The sequence below is a fragment of the Staurois parvus genome, unplaced genomic scaffold, assembly GCF_062004578.1.
Source record: "Staurois parvus isolate SC_StPar_1 unplaced genomic scaffold, SC_StPar_1.0 ptg000293l, whole genome shotgun sequence".
Lineage (NCBI taxonomy): Eukaryota > Metazoa > Chordata > Amphibia > Anura > Ranidae > Staurois > Staurois parvus.
This window is the reverse complement of record NW_028318089.1, coordinates 505,509-522,621: the sequence shown is the minus strand read 5'-3', so window position 1 is coordinate 522,621 and position 17,113 is coordinate 505,509. Positions and strand designations below refer to the sequence as shown.

General features: G+C 41.8%; 1 protein-coding gene across 2 annotated transcripts; it reads left to right on the top strand.

Annotated features, from left to right (window-relative positions):
- The first annotated feature begins 355 nt into the window (after positions 1-355).
- On the top strand, positions 356-16,883 carry ATP5PD (ATP synthase peripheral stalk subunit d). Of its 2 annotated transcripts, none has more exons than XM_089682641.1 (6): positions 356-501; positions 5,119-5,249; positions 9,433-9,529; positions 9,618-9,689; positions 13,324-13,386; positions 16,702-16,883. In XM_089682641.1, exons 2-6 carry the CDS (start codon positions 5,128-5,130, stop codon positions 16,831-16,833), a joined length of 486 nt encoding a protein of 161 aa, XP_089538767.1. In that variant the 5' UTR covers positions 356-501; positions 5,119-5,127; the 3' UTR covers positions 16,834-16,883. The 2 variants fall into 2 exon arrangements, with proteins under 2 accessions (XP_089538767.1, XP_089538768.1); XM_089682642.1 differs by having other exon boundaries at positions 454-477.
- The last annotated feature ends 230 nt before the right edge of the window (positions 16,884-17,113 follow it).

Genomic DNA, 17,113 nt, shown 5'->3' with positions numbered 1-17,113 from the left:
GCCAACATGAAACCCGCTTCCACATTGCTACACCCGAGAAGCCAGCGCCGCCTCCACATTGCTACACCCATTGTCAATGCGTGTCCATCTTGATACACCCAGTCCTGCTCATTACAGGAACACAAAAGCCTAGTGCATCCAGCTGGCACACCTAAAGCCTCAATGTACGGAGTGACACAATCACTTTATTGTATCTTTAATCAGTATATTGTAATAACCCGCCATGGTTAAAGAACACAACTGACCGCTACCACACTAACTCCGCCTTCTCAAAATTCTTACGCACGACGTCGTCCAAGGTCAGGCAGCAGTGGGTGGGCTCTTTTCACGTCTCGGGAAGATCACGTGGTAGGTTTCAGCGAATCCCGGCACCCCGTTCCCTGACTAGCTCCCTCGTGATTGGTGGTGAGTCCGTTTGTGTCGCTCTCGGCTATTGGTGGTTGTGGCAGCGGCTGCCATTGCTGTGTCCCGGCTGGTGTAAGTGGAGGTCGGAGGATAGAGGTGAGGGACGGCGGGTGGTGTGTCAGGAGAGTTCTGTGCCTGTGTGGGGGGACGTTGTAGTGCCCCCTGTGATGAAACCTGGGCGGGTGTATGACATGAGGGGGGCCCCTCACCGGCCGGCTGTGGTCCTGTCATAGGTATTCATTCGGTATAGGAGACTACTGGTCGGTGGGGCCTGTGCTGGGTGAAGTGTGGAGGCTGATACTGCTCACCTCTGCCTGTCATCCTCTCCTATGATGGCATGGAGCTCAGGGGTCACATTCACTTCACTGGCAACCTGCTGTTTTTGATGGTGCCTGAAGCTGACCATACACTATACAATCTGATTGTTTCGTCTGCTTTCCATCTACTGTGTAATCCAGAGGGCCCTGTCGTATGGGCCACCTCCATGACAAAATCTCAGCCCTGTCCTGCCCCAAGCTAGCCACAGCTCTCTGTCCTCCTCTCGAGACCAGCTCTCCCCCCTCATCACACACACAATCGGGCCCCAACCCTGCAACCTTGGCAAACAGACCACACCAGAAGTCTCAAATAAACGTAGCCACGCTCTTGAGCAGCTATGGTAGAAGACTAAAGCCGGCCATACACGGGACGAATGCCGAAAGAATCTTCTTTCTAAAATCTTTTCAAAGAATATTCGTTCATATTTTGCACCATTAGTGGACCACAGCAGCGGCCCATTTTTCGAGCGACCATCAAATTTGAGTGATTGGGCATGTTAGAAATTTTTTTGAAAAACGAACAAATTTCTAATCAATGAGAGAATCGTGTGAGAAATGTAATTGGAAAAGAAATGAGCACGAGCTGTGACCTGGAAAGAAAAGAAAAGTCTTGGCCACAAAAACTCTTTTCTGTCGCAACATGAGATGAAATGAAGGTGATACTAAACCCACAGTAGTAAAATCAGTCTGTATATGCAGTAAAGCATGCTTGTTATACTCACTGTGGAACCTAAGGGGTTAATCCTCTGCATTGTTTAAAAAAGATCCTGTCTTCTCTGCTCTTCCTCTTGTTCAAATGTCCACTCTTTATCTCTTGATAAGACAGACTGTACCGTAGCCATTCTGCGCATGCTCAGTTTCCGTTTCAAAAGATTCCTGGCCCGCTGTCACGAAGGAGCAGCAAAATGTTACATGTTCCACTCTAAAATGGGTAGAACATATAATATGTTTGCGAAGGTCAGCTTATCGTTTATACAATCTCCGTATTCTCCTAATATAATCCATACGCATCCACTACTTAACCGCCTCCCGCCCGCCATATAAAGAAATGACGGGAGTGCGGTGGTTTTTGCATTCTGGGAGGGCGTCATACGATGTCCTTTCACTCGTACCGCGTGTGTGCGCCGATCAGTGGTGTGCTGTGTCCCTGGGACACAGCGGATCAGCGGAAAGAGTTGATGGCTTTGGCTCTGTCATGTGATCAGCTGTGTCCAATCACAGCTGATCGCATGTAAATAAGGAAATGCTGGTTATTGGCATTTCTCTACTCACAAGCTGTCACGCTGACAGCATATGAGGAGAGCCAGTAATCGGCATTCCTCAGAGGGGACATCTACACTGATCATCAGGGCACTGATGATCAGTGCCACATGTCAGTACACATCAATGCCACACATCAGTGCACATCAATGCCACACATCAGTGCCTACCTGTGCACATCAATGCCACATATCAGTGCCCATCTGAGCTGCCAGTCAGTGCCACCTATCAGTTCCATATGAGCACTGCCTTTCAGTGCCCATCGGTGATGTATGTGAATGCCCACCAGTGATGCCTGTCAGTGCCTCCTCATCAGTGCCTATCATTGCAGCCTCATTAGCGCACATCAGTGAAGAAGGAAAATTACTCATTTTTCAAATTTTTATAACAGAAACTCAGAAAAAGAGCTTAAAAAAAAATTTCAGTTTTTGGTTTATTTATCAAAAAATAAAAAAACCCAGCGGTGATTAAATACCACCAAAAGAAAGCTCTGTCTGTCTAAATAAAATAAAATGATACATTTCATATGGGTGCAGTGTTGCATGACTGCGCAATTCTCATTCAAAGTGCAACAGCACTAAAAGCTGAAACTTGGCCTGGGCAGGAAGGGAGTGACAGTGTCCAATAGGCAATTGGGTAAAGTGGATTTTCACCCTCACCACCCACTTTTTGTTAACCCCTGTTTATCAGGTTAGGGGTCATGCACAATTAAGGGGCTCATCCACCCAGCGGAAGCAGCTTTGTCCTGCAGAATGCTCTTCCCTTCTGTCTCTGCTCAGTTCCCACATTGCCATCTTCTTATGTGACAGCGAATAGAATTTTAGGATGTATCACTAGAGGGGTCACCAGAAGAAGGAAGGTGTAGTGGTCTCACACACTGAGCCCTCACAAAGATGTGTGGAAGGGCACGGATGCCATGTTGTTCAGTTTCAGCCATGACGGATTGTAGCACAAGTTGGTGAATAGCAGCGGTGGTTCCCTTCTCTTCATCCCCCAGGAAGCCTCTGGTGCAATACATAACTGTTAACTGATGCCAGGACCTTGTTATCCATCTGACAATGGATGCTTCATAGTAAGGCGTCAGGTGACGTTACCGCTCCCAAGCATTCCATCCATTGATGGTGTCCTCTCCTATTCCCTGAAGCCAGTCATTGCGGAGATCACACAACCAGTCTGGAGCTCTCTGAGAATAGGTAAGTATAAGCATCTTCCTACTACAGGGTAGTACAATAGCAGTGTGAATAGGAGGTTTTTTTTAAATGCTAGCTGCGCACAGTACAAGAAGTGATGCTACTCTACACATTCTAATGGATAGGGTAAATACCTATTTATTTTAGGTACTTATATAGCGCCATCCATTTACGCAGCACTTTACATATATATTGTACGTTCACATCAGTCCCTAACCCTCAAGGAGTGTACAATCTAAGGTCCCTAACTTACATTCATACATACACATACTAGGGACAGTTTAGACAGGAGCCAATTAACCTACCAGCATGTCTTTGGAGTGTGGGAGGAAACCGGAGTACCTGGAGGAAACCCACGCAGGCACAGGGAGAACATGCAAACTCCAGGCAGGTAGTGCCGTGGTTTGGAATCGGACCTACGACCCTAGTACTGCCAGGTGGAAGTGCTAACCATTTAGCCACTGTGCTGCCCATACTTAGAGGTGGAGATGAGACTTGGCTATTAACTTTTGACAAGTCACATTTTTCTAACCAGCACTCTTTAGTTGGCAAAAAAGTGTATATATTGCTTTAATTTTTTATTGCAGTTTGTGTCCCCAGTGCGGTGCATCCTTGGTTCTGTCGGCATGGCGTTTTTCCCTATGTGATGGGTTTCCTCCTACAATCCAATTACATGCAGGTGGCTTAATTGGTTCTGGTTTAAATGCATGTGAGATGGAGACCTTGGATTGGCTCTTTAAGAGCAAGGACTGATGTGAATGTATATGGAAGCAGGCAAGACTAAATAGAAGTAGACTAAACTTCAGTTTTAAAATAGCTGTTCCCTCTGACAAATTTATAAGCATTCAACACCTGCTGGAGCTTTAACCACTTCAAGTCCGGACACTTTCACCCTCATCCTGTCCAGGCCAATTTTCAGCTTTCAGTGCTATCACACTTTGAATGACAATTGCGCGGTCGTGCAACACTGTACCCATATTCATTTTTGTGAGACAGATAAAACTTTATTTTGGTGGTATTCACCACTGGGATTTTTATTTTTTGCTATATAAAAGAAAACATTTTTGAAAAGTGTTTTTTGTTTTTTTTTTTTTTAAATTTTGCAAATCTTTCTTCATAAATCTTGGCCAAAATGTATTCAGCTATCTTTTTAGTAAGTATATTATTTGTGTTTTTTTTTTGTTTTTTTTTAATACTGTCACCCTAGCAGTACAGTGTCACCATAGTGACACTGTACTACTTGTGGGAGGTGATGATTTTTTTTTTTAAACTGATAAAGGCTGTAAAAGCAATCATTTCTCCTTCTCTCTGGCTGCATTCCTGCAGCAATTGAGAAATACTGTGAGAGCTGTGATTGGTCACAGCTTGTCATATGTTACCATGTGACCTCTATGATCATTCACAGATTTCACAAGTAGTAAGCAATGATGTCAGGAAGTGACATCTTGCTTACTACTATTCATGTGATCACTGATTGGCCACACACAGAGGTCCCGCACACCAATCGCGGTGCCGTGCACTCCCAGGGAGCGTGCACAGGCAATGAATGCAGCGCTCCCGTCCGGCCATTTATCTGCATGCACTGGATGGGAAGTGGTTAAAGGATAAGTTTGAAAAAAAAAAATACTAAATGCACGTATTTTTTTCAGGTAAAGTATGCATTCGTTTTTTTTTTCTTCAGGAGCCTGCAGAGCATTGCACCCACGATGAACAGTTTGCGGGTGCAATTTCAGGCTCCTGCAGACTGCCTACAGATTTTTGCCCGTAAACTTAAGGTAAAGATGCTGGAGCGTCTCCATAACTGTTGGCCACATACACTTCCAGTTGCATATATACAGGTCTATTGACCAACAGTAATTTTTTTTTGTTTTTTTTATGTTTGGGTGCAGATCTTACTGTTTTATGTAATGCTTTCTTACATAGATGTACTCTTTTTCTTTTTTCAGACCATAATCATGGCAGGTCGCAGAGCTGCAGTCAAGGCAGTGGACTGGGTGGCATTTGCAGAAAGAATTCCTTCAAATCAGAAACCTATGTTTAATGCACTGAAGACCCGCAGTGATACCTTGGCTTCAAAGTGAGTGCATCACACTTGGAGGATTAAGAAAACCTGTAAAGGGTTCCACATACGCCTGTGATATAATGTTTGGATGTGGCATTGATTTCTGCCTAAATAGTAAATCTTTGCTGCTAATATTTTATATCTGCACAGATTGGTATGACTCTTATATTGTCCCTTTTATGAACTGATTGTTTTATTTACACAGTTTAATGTAAATTCAGTGGGCTAGCACCTCACATTTTGGTCTTTGATTTCATTTTAACACCAGATTATGGGTATTGGTGTATGTCGCTGCCACAAATCTGTAAGCTAAGCGCAGTTGATGTATACATACACTGCTTAAAAAAAATTAAAGGAACACTTTTTAATCAGAGTATAGCATCAAGTCAGTTGAACTCCTGGGATATTGATCTGGTCAGTTAAGTAGCAGAGGGGGTTGTTAATCAGTTTCAGCTGCTTTGGTGTTAATGAAACTAACAACAGGTATAATAGATGGGCAACAATGAGATGACTCCCAAAACAGAAATGGTGTTACAGGTGGAGGCCACAGACATTTTTTTTCCTTACTCCTCTTTTCTGACTGTTTTTCACTAGTTTTGCATTTGGCTAGGGTTAGTACTGGGAGCATGAAGCAATACCTGAACCCTACAGAGGTTGCACAGGCAGTCCAACTCCTGCAGGATGGCACATCAATATGTGCCATTGCCAGAAGGTTTGCTGTGTCTCCCAGCACAGTCTCAAGAGCATAGAGGAGATTCCATGAGACAGGCAGTTACTCTAGGAGAGCTGGACAGGGCCATAGAAGATCCTTAACCCATCAGCAGGACCGGTATCTGCTCCTTTGTGCAAGGAGGAACAGGATGAGCACTGCCAGAGCCCTACAAAATGACCTCCAGCAGGCCACTGGTGTGAATGTCTCTGACCAAACAATCAGAAACTGACTTCATGAAGGTGGCCTGAGGGCCCGACATCCTCTAGTGGGCCCTGTGCTGACTGCCCGGCACCACAGAGCTCGATTGGCATTTGCCACTGAACACCAGAATTGTCAGGTCCGCCACTGGCGCCTTGTGCTTCTCACAGATGAGAGCAGGTTCACCCTGAGCACATGTGACAGACGTGAAAGGGTCTGGAGAAGCCGTGGAGAACGATATGCTGCCTGTAATATCATTCAGCATGACCGTTTTGGTGGTGGATCAGTGATGGTCTGGGGAAGCATATCCATTGAGGGACGCACAGACCTCTACAGGCTAGACAATAGCACCCTGACTGCCATTAGGTATTGGGATGAAATCCTTGGACCCATGTCAGACCCTACGCTGGTGCAGTGGGTCCTGGGTTCCTCCTGGTGCATGACAATGCCCGGCCTCATGTGGCAAGAGTTTGCAGGCAGTTCCTGGAGGATGAAGGAATTCATACCATTGAATGGCCCCCAGTCTCCCCTGACCTAAATCCAATAGAACGCCTCTAGGATATCATGTCCATCAGACAGCGCCAGATTTTACCTCAGGCTGTCCAGGAGCTCAGTGATGCCCTGGTCCAGATCTGGAAGGAAATACCCCAGGACACCATCCATTGTCTCATTAGGAGCCCCGACATTGTCAGGCATGCATACAAGCACGTGGGGGACATACAGACTACAGAGTACCATTATGAGTTGGTGCAATGAAATTTCAGCAAAATGGACTAGCCTGCTGCATCATTTTCTCACTTTGATTTTTGGGGTGTCTTTGATTTCAGTCCTTTGTAGGTTGATAATTTTCATTTCCATCAAATGATGGGGCATCCTTATGTTACTAACACATTACCCAGTCCACATCATTATAGATCTCCAGCATGAGAGTTTTCCCCATTGAGATCTGATGTGTTTTCAAAGTGTTCCTTTAATTTTTTTGAGCAGTTTATATAAAATACACTCTTGCCAGCTGGCAGACTTTTTAATGTACACTAAACCGTGCGTATGGTTCAAATGTAATACATATATCATTTTAAACAAGGAGAGAGCAGATTGGAACCAATCTAGGTGTTTTGTATTTAATAATTGCCCATTTAGCTGTTGAAAACAGAATAGGGAGGCAGTTGTGGTAAGTAGTGTTGGGTGACCATCTTAGTAGTGGTGCACCGAAATGAAAATTCTGCTACTGAAACCAAATTCAGGATGCACTTGGCCGAAAACTGAAATTGACATATTTTTAAAAATTAATTTATATTTTTTGGGAAAAAAAATACACTTTAATGATTAAAAATAAAAAACAGACAATATATACATTTTTTATTTTTTTTAAATATGAAAGATGGTGTTATGACGAATCACATCAAACTATGGTACTTAAAAATCTCCATGGGTGATGCTTTAAAAATTTCTACAGGTTACCAGTGTAAAGTTACAGAGGAGTTCTAGTGCGAGAATTATTGCTCTTGCTCTGATGTTCGTGGCGATGCCTTACGTGTGGTTTGAACACCGTTTACATATCTGGGCATAGCTTACGTATGCATTCACCACTACGGGGGGGACGGGGGCACTTTATTTACACTGTCCCTTTTTAAAGAAAAAAAAAATGAATCACTTTTATTTCTAGCACAAGGAATGCATGCATCCCTTGTGATAGAAATAATTAGTGGCAGGTCCTCTTTTTGGAGAGATATGGGGTCAGTAAGACCCCACATGTCTCCTTTACAATATAAAGCATTAGATCAAAAAAAAGCATTGATCTAGTGCTTTAAAAAAAAGGCCTTTACAAGGTGCTGTGACCAGAAGTTGACATCGCTCTGGTCCTCCAAGGGCATAGAGATGAGTGGGGGCCATCTTTCCTTCACTTATCTCTATGCCCAGCGCCGGGATCGTTTGGTGGTTTTGCAGGTAAGGCTGAGAACTACCAAGTGGCAGCGTGGGGGCGGGGTTATTTTCAGCACCTGTATCGGTACTTATTTTCATATTGGCCAACTGCCGATAGGGGAGTTTTTGGCTGAAACATTTCGGCCACTGAAATTTCGGTGCACCCCTACATCTTAAAGAATTAGTCCTTTAAAAGATATGGGCTTCAGTCCAGCATAGTGGAGGTGAGAGCAGAGAGTGTTCTTGTTCACTGCAGACTTTGAGGAAATAGGGTGCCAGGCCGGGAACTCCAGATGATTGTCCTTTTGGAGAGCTCTCCTGGATCAGGTGTCATCAATTGGCTTTTATGCCAGCATTTATTGTTACTTTAAACCCCTTTTCCTCCTGACACATTACTCTCCACAAATCCTTTATTGTTTTGGCAGCCACCAGACATTGCAGGGAAGCTGTGAATATTTGCTACCCTGCTCAAAATGACTTGCTAGAGAGAAGTCTTAGTTTGATCAGCTGCCTTGGAGAGATCAGAGATCTATAGACTCCTGATCTTTCAAGAAAGAGTGTCTTTCACTGCCCCATCTATCACATAGGATGATCATCATTTGTGATAGCAATAAAGATGAAAAAAAAAAAAAGAGTAATTTTAAAATGTAAAAAAAGCATCCCTGTCCCCCGTGCTCACATGCAAACGCATACGTGGGTCCCACACAAATGCAAACAGTGATTGCACCACACTGTTAACCTGTAAATGCTTTTAAAACATCACCTATGGAGATAATAAAATAAAAATTAAAAAAAAAATTGTAAAAATTATAATTTTTGGTTAAAAACTAACTTGGGTTTTTTTCTTATTAAAAAGATAACTGAATAAAATTTGGCCAAGATTTATAAAAATTATCTATTTGCAAAATTGTATATGAAAAACACTTTTTTTTTTTTCAAAATTTTTGGACTTTTATATATATATATATATATATATATATATATATATATATATATATATATATATTATATATAGCAAAAAAAATGAAAATCCAGTGAATAAATACCACCAAAATAAAGTTTTATCTGTCTCAAAAAAATGCTAAAAAAAAGTATATGGGTTTAGTGTTGCATGACCACGCAATTGTTATTCAAAGTGTGATAACACTGAAAGCTGAAAATTGACCTGGACAGGAAGGGGGTAAAAGTGTCCGGACTTGAAGTGGTTAATGAAGTAAGCCATGAACTGTTTCATCCTCTGTCTGTGGGGTCTTCGTGCCCCCTTGAGCAGCTCGTAATTTTAAGAATCTTTATATAGACTATTGCATTATTTTTTTGCGCATAAATTTTAAGAGAACCAGGATAACTAGAAATTTCTTTTAACAGGTTGTCGTCTCTGCCTGTCAAACCACCAACAATTGACTGGGCCTATTACCGAACCGCAATTGTCAAGGCAGGTCTAGTGGATGAGTTTGAGAAGAAGGTAAGTGTACCATTTTGATTTTAAGTGCATTTGGATTGCAGAAATCTAAGTAGAGATACATGTTGAATTTATTGTTTTGCCTTTTCAGTTTAATGCTCTTGCCATCCCAGAGCCTAAAGATACTCAGACTGAAAAGATAAATGTCCAGGAACAAGAAGCTGTAAGTCCTTTTGATATGTGGATTTCTCTATTTTTTAATATGCTATAATTAGAAATTATTTAGTAAATTTACAAATTTGGGAAGAGCTAGCTTGTTAGCTACTGAGCTTAACTAAATTATGAGGTTTGTCCTTGCCTTAACCGCTTCTGTGCCACCCTGTAGAAGAAATATTGCTACGGGTGCGCAAAATCTCATATATACATGTGATTGTTCAGTTCCGGGCAGACCCGCATCGCCATTTGTGGCTTCAGCTGTCAGTCCCCGGGTCCTGGCCGGTGATTACTCGCCGGCACCTGGTGATCGCCAAGTATCTCCAACGAGGGGGTGGGGGAGAGAGAGACGTGTATAAACAACATAGATCCTCCCCCCCCCCCCCCCCCCCCGCCATACAAAGCAGTGTGCTTACAGTGTAAAGCACTCACACAGCACACAATGAAACAGCACACAGTTAACCCTTTGATCGCCCCAGATGTACAGTGTCATTGCTTTATATTAGTACTGATCACTGTATTGGTATCACTGGGGATGTAAGTGCCACCAAGTCAGTTCCCCCCAGTGTCAGAATACCCGCGACAGTCCCGCTATAAGTTGCTGATCGCCGCCATTACTAGTAAAAAAATAAAATAATGGTGTATATATTCCACCATTTGTAAATGCTATAACTTTCACATAAACCAATTAATTTACGTGCATTGGGAATTTTTTTTAATCTTTTTTTTTTTTAGCAAAGACATGTAGCAGAATACATGTTGGCTTAAATTTATGCCGAAATTTAATTTTTAAAAAAATTTTTTTGCTAGACATGTTTTAATAGCAAAAAGTAAAAAAATTGTCACTTTTTTTGTTTAAAAAAAATTAAAAAATGTACAGGCGATCAAATACCACTGAAAGAAAGGTCTATTTGGGGGTAAAAAGGGACATAAATTTCATTTGAATGCAGCGTTGCATGACCGTGCAATTGTCAGTTAAATAACGCAGCGCCGTGTCGCAAAAAATGGCCTGGTCAGGAAGGGGGATAAATCCTCTAAAGGGCAAGTGGTTAATGACCAACACTGTTAAAGTAACCCATGCAGGGAGTTCTGAAAATATTTTGGTGTGTATTCTGGGCACGGGTTCACTTTAACCCTTTCGCTGCCACACCCTGTGCTCCACTGTTAAAACCTGCTGGCCAGACCATTTTGCAATTTTTCCATTTTGCTTTTTTTATTTTTACCTTACAGCTTTCAGAATATATTTTCTGAAAGCACATGACCAGTAGAATAAAAAGAAGGTGCTACTGATTTTTAAGGCTTTGTGATGTTTGCGCAAATCAATCTTTTCACTGAAAATACATTAAAATCATTTTTGGCAGATAAAAAGACAGCAATTTTACAAAATTCCTACTAAATAAAAAAACTTCATTTGTATTGAGTTAATATTTAACAAATATTTGTCAATTTTAAATTATGCCATTTTGCAAACTGGTGAAAATCAAACGTTTACAAAAATGTAAATATTCAAACCTCTCTAAAAATCTGGAGGTTTTCTTTTTTCACTTACATTTCTTTTTACTTTACATTTGTAAAAAAAAACCCCAAACCATATATTTTCTGAAAGCACATGACCAGTAGAATAAAAAGAAGGTGCTACTGATTTTTAAGGCCCTGAAATATTTTTGCAAATGTTTATCAAAACGATATTTTTACTAAAAATACAATAAAATCATTATTAGAGGATACAAACACAGCAAATTTTACAAAATACCTGCTAAATTCCTACTGAATATAAAAGCCTAACCTGTATCAAGTTAATAATTAACAAATATTTGTCCATGTTTTGCGCCTTTTTGCGAAATGGTGAAAATCTAACGTACGCAGAGTTCTCTAAAAATCTTGAAGTTTTAATTTTTCACTTACAGATTGCAAGAGTTTGTAAAAGACCCCCAAACCATATATTTTCTGAAAACGCATGACAAGTAGAATAAAAAGATAGTGCTATTGATTTTTTTATTTTTTTTTTTTCATTTAGGCACCACAGTAGTTACGCAAATGTTTATCAAATCGCTATTTTATCTGAGAAGTGTACCAACCTCTGAATACAAACAATTTAAACCACTGAAATTGAAATGGTCTTACACTGTATATATTTGTGTATCCAAAATTGGTTTTAATATAAAATTTATTTTTTAATCTGCATTTATAAAAACTTATTCATAACATTTTATAGTAGTTTGTTTTTAATATATTCTTCCCTGAGTGCTATATTTCACAATTTTAAAGTGGAGCTCCACCCAAAAGGGAAAGCTGTGCTTTAAGGATTGGTTCCCCCGCTCCCTGTAAACAGTTGGCACCTGCGAGGGGATCGGGTACTCCATTTTGACAGGTATCCCCTCCTACTTGTGCTCTGACTGGCTAGGAGATCAGAAGCGGAGGTTCTCCTGTAGGAAGTGTTTCTTGTACGGATTCCTCTTCTGTTCACTGAAATCCTTCTCTGTCAAACACCCACCTCCACCTCTGTAATCTTCCAGTTAGGCAGAGGTTAATACAAAATAAGGATCTGTCACAGGCTCTCCTCAAAAAAAAAGCCCAACTGCCCATTCTTTCCTTCCAGCTGCTGCTGTAATCTTCTGGTGCAGCAGGGGCTAATACAACTAATCGGCTGTCACAGGCTCTCAACAAGAGAACCCAGCTATGCCCACATTTTCTGCCCAGCTGCTCCATTCATAGAAGCCATACTGCAGCTTCTATGAATGAAACAGGATTTGTGAATGGAGAGGGGAGGGAGCAGACCTATCATTTTATCCAACCTGCACTCCATTCTTAGATCATGTTTCATTCATAGGAGTGCAGGTTGGATAAATAAGTCTGCTCCCTCCCCTCTCCATTCACAAATCCTGTTTCATTCATAGAAGCTGCAGTATGGCTTCTATGAATGGAGCAGCTGGGCAGAAAGTGTGGGCATAGCTGGGTTCTCTTGTTGAGAGCCTGTGACAGCCGATTAGTTGTATTAACCCCTGCTGCAGCAGAAGATTACAGCAGCGGAGGTGAGGGGATGCAAGGACAGAGGACGATTCTACTGAACAGCGGAGGATCACATCCTGTTGACTGTAGGTTATGACCCTTGTGCTGATTTTTTTAAGGTTTTCCTTTTATCCTCTGCATATCAAAATTAAAGGTTCACTTAGCACTCCCCTCCTTCACAGCAGCATGTGCGCACTTTTACTTCACTCCATTGCTTGGTTCAGCTGCCGAAAGCCAAGGAAATACACAGAACTTCATGTATGGGCAAGACGATGACTCATTTCAGCAACGAGGTTTGGGATTGGCTCAAAGTTGCCACATGGGACCAGGGAAGGAGTTTATTACTTGCTTTCCCTGGTCCCATCAGCTGACTAATGGGGGATCAAGGAAAGGTGAGCACATGTTGCTGGTGGGGAGCTGAGAGAACCTTTCACTTATCCTTGCATGGGTAATAGAATGTTTTACTTTTAATACATCCATTGTTGGATCAAATGAAGTTTTTTGTTTTTTTTTTAAATATGTTTTTAACATTTTTTGTTTGACTTCAGGACATGTGCACCTTAACTAAAAAGAAAAAAAACAAAACTTTGTTGCCTGTAAATATAACATCTGTCATATTTTTTGTTTGCTTATAGAACAAATCTGCTTTAACATTCATTGAGGAATCCAAAAGCAGGGTGACTGTATATGAGAAAGAGGTATGTAGTTATTATTCAGGCTACCAATTAACTCAGTCTGTATTTTACGTAATACTTTCTGGTCATCAGGTCTGCTGGACATTCCATGGGCTTATCGGAGTTTTGCTTTCTAAGGGTAGCCACAGGTATTGTCATATAAGTGGGCCTGTGTGTAGTCTTCATATGGGGTTTATGAAAAGCACAAATATGTTGGAGGATACAGTACACTCAGGCCATGGAGCGCTACAAAACCTTACTGATTTGAGCAGTGTGTTCATTTTTTGGTACAATCTGGTAATTGGGGTTTTTTTTGTGACAATATCCATTTCCGTGTTATTGAAATGAAAAATGTACATTTAACAAACATTTGTAAAAGTATTTTTGGATTTCAAAAAAACCATAATTAGTTATTTGGTAGGATTTCTGCCCTCACCACTTTCCATCTGCAATCTGTAGATTAACATCCCCATGCACAATTACAAATGCAGAGGTAATGTACGCTACATCAGTGTCTCCAAACTGCAGCCCCAGGGCCAAATGTGGGCCTTTGTTTGCTTTTATCTGGCATAATTCCTCTCTCTGGCACTAGCGATGGGGCGCGATTGCTCCCTCTGGCACCAGCGATGGGGCGCGATTGCTCCCACTGGCAGCAGCGATGGGGCATTGTTTATTTGCATTGATGTCAGGAACGTTTCTGCTCGCTCTGGCCCCAGCCTGGCCCCCCTAAGGTCTGAAGGACAGTAAACTTTGTTTAGAAAGCTTGGAGACCCCTTGTCTACATTCACCTTTTACAGCTAACAGCTGACACAAATGTGAGACATTTGTTAAAATTGTCTTATTTGTTGCAGTTGTTCTGCTGCTTCCTTTTATTTGGAATGAAAGGGACAAATTTATTTTCTGTATGCAATGGTGCATCATAAATTAGCCACTGTTGAAAAATAACACATCTACTTTATTTAAATTACTTCTTGGCGCATCTAAATTTTGTGACTGTTCGAAAGTTAAATGTAATTGCTTCATAAGCATTGACTGATGTGGCACAACTGAATAAATTGGTGAACAGATGCAATTTGGCTGTACTGTAATAGAGAACTAAATTTTTGTTTTTAGTCACATGGAGGGTCAAAAATTTCTTAACTGTTTGTATTCAAAATGCATGATAGTTATGCATTTGTGTTAATAAATGTTTCCTATACTCTATACCAGTGGTATCCAAACTGTAGCATGGGGGCCGGATGTGGCCCTTTGCTTGGTTTTATCCAGCCCTTGGGGCACTATTCCAGTCACTGACTCCAACATTGGGACATCATTCCTGCCACTGACACCAACAATGGGGCACAAATCCTCCCATTTATACGAATGATAATATACAGTTCCACCCAATATCACCAACATGGCTCACTATTGCTCCCAATGACACCTAGATTGTAAGCTCAAAAGAGCAGGGCCCTCAAACCCCTCATGTATTGTATTGTTACTGTCTTGTCTCATGTTCTGTCCCCCTTGCTATTGTACAGCGCTGAGCAAACCCTTTGGCGCTATATAAAGTATAATAATAATAATGACATGGCACTATTTTCTCTCGTTGACACCTAGAATGGGGCACAATTCCTTCCAAAAACACAAACGATAGGACACACTTCCTTCCACTGACACAGTAGAGTACAATTCTGCTTACTGACACCAGTGCTGGGATACATTTCCTTCCAATGACACCAACTATGGGGCACCATTCCTCCAATTAACACCAATGGTGAGGCACTGTTACTTCCACTGACACCAATGACAAGCCACTATTCCACCTACTGACACCAGTGATGGGCCACAATTCCACTTACTGACGCCAGTGATGGGCCACAATTCCACCTACTGACTCCAATGATGGGGAACTGTTCCTCCCACTGACACCAACAATGAGGTATGATTCCTCCCCTAATTCCAAAGATCGGGTGTTGTTTACTTCCAGTGAAGCCAGGACATTTTCTTCTCTGACTTCCCACAGTCCGGCCCCCCTAAAGACTGAAAGACCATTAACTGGCCTTTTGTTTAGAACGTTTGGAGACCCCTGGTCTATACCATGCAGCAGCTAGCTGTCAGAACAGGCTGTCACTAACCACTCTGGTCCCCCAATCAGTGTGGGTCCTGATCATGTGATCACTATGTCAGCAATGACATGGTGTTCACATGCAGGCGGGAAGTTCAATCACAAAATAAAATCCCTTTTGTGACCAGGGATCATCAAGGGCTAGAGGCCCTGGTCAAATTTCATCCTTAATATGAAGTGGTGTTTATTTGATGTATAGAAGGTCCTCGAGGTGCCTGCACACTGCATCTGATCTTTGCATAGCTCCCTATCACCCAAGTTGCAAGTATCAATCAGCTACTGGCTAGGAATAAATGGCTCCAGTTTTTAAAACGAAATTCAAATTTGCATTACAGATCGCCCAGAAAGCTTCAGTTCTGGGGTAGCCATCTGATATTGGCTGGCACATGTAGGTCCTTGTGTTTAACTCTGTCTGCTAATTAAATTTAGTTAACCTATTTTTGCCGGCCGAACACAATTGTGCGGCCTCCTGGTGTCTGGGCCTAGACGCTGAGCGGCCGCACATTTGCGTTCTGATAAAAAAACACGTGCTGAGAGCGTGCTCCCAGCACACACGTTGGGTACTCACGGAAAGGTCCCGATCTCCTCTTGCGATTGGGACCTTTCCCGATCATGTGACCACTGTATCAGCGAATCATGGTAGTCACGTGACCCTAAAACCCCACCCTGCCTACCGGTTTCTGGAACCCTTAAAGGGATGGGAGGCGCCAGCACCAAGTGTAGCTGTGGGATTCTGGCAGCAGCTGGTGTATCCAAAAGGTGGTGCAGCAGTACCTTCAGGTTAACTTCTACAGCACCTTGAAGACCCCTGAAGCCCAAAGTTCTGCAGGCACTCCATACTGTTCTCCCATTACCTGCCTATTCCTGTTCCTCATGTTTTCTAGCACTTATCAGGCTTTCTGACCAGTGTGAGGTAAGGAGAGCCGAGAGAGATTGGCATGGCACTCCAGAGCTGTAATTAATATATGCAAAATACAGTATCCCAGGTTGTTGGGGCCTTGGAGGTGCCAGTTCCATCTTCCATTTGCCACTTTGGTTTCTGCTGGAAACCTACAGGATTGTTTTAAAAGAAACATGTCCTGAGATAAGTATGTAGTCTAATGTCTTGTATAGCGAAGGGTATTTTATTTTTGGTGTGGTCTGTTCCCAAATAAGCTTTTGTACTGCTTCCTGTAACAGATATGACTTCATTGTGTTTTTTGTTTTGTTTTTGTTTTTGTTTTTTTACTCAGCTTGCAAAGTATAAGAACATGATTCCAATTGAACAGATGACATTTGATGATGTAGGGGAAGCTTTCCCTGAAGCCAAACTGGATAAAGAGAAATATCCCTACTGGCCACACAAGCCCGTTGGTGAACTTTAAGAAGCATGGAAACATCAACGTCTCTCTCAATAAATCCTCTGTAAAGTTTGTTTTCTTGAGTATTTTGTTGTAGTTTGTAATTATGATTGACTAAAGATTTTGTTTTGATGTTCAAGGAAAAACTATGGTGTACAAAGATGGGGAGATAGCATTGTTGGCCTAAAGCTGAACTACACATTATCTGGATAGCACAAACCAAATATGTTATTTAGCCACTTGTAAAAATCAGCATTTTTTTTTTAACCAAATTACTTAGAACCCCCCATACATTATATATTTT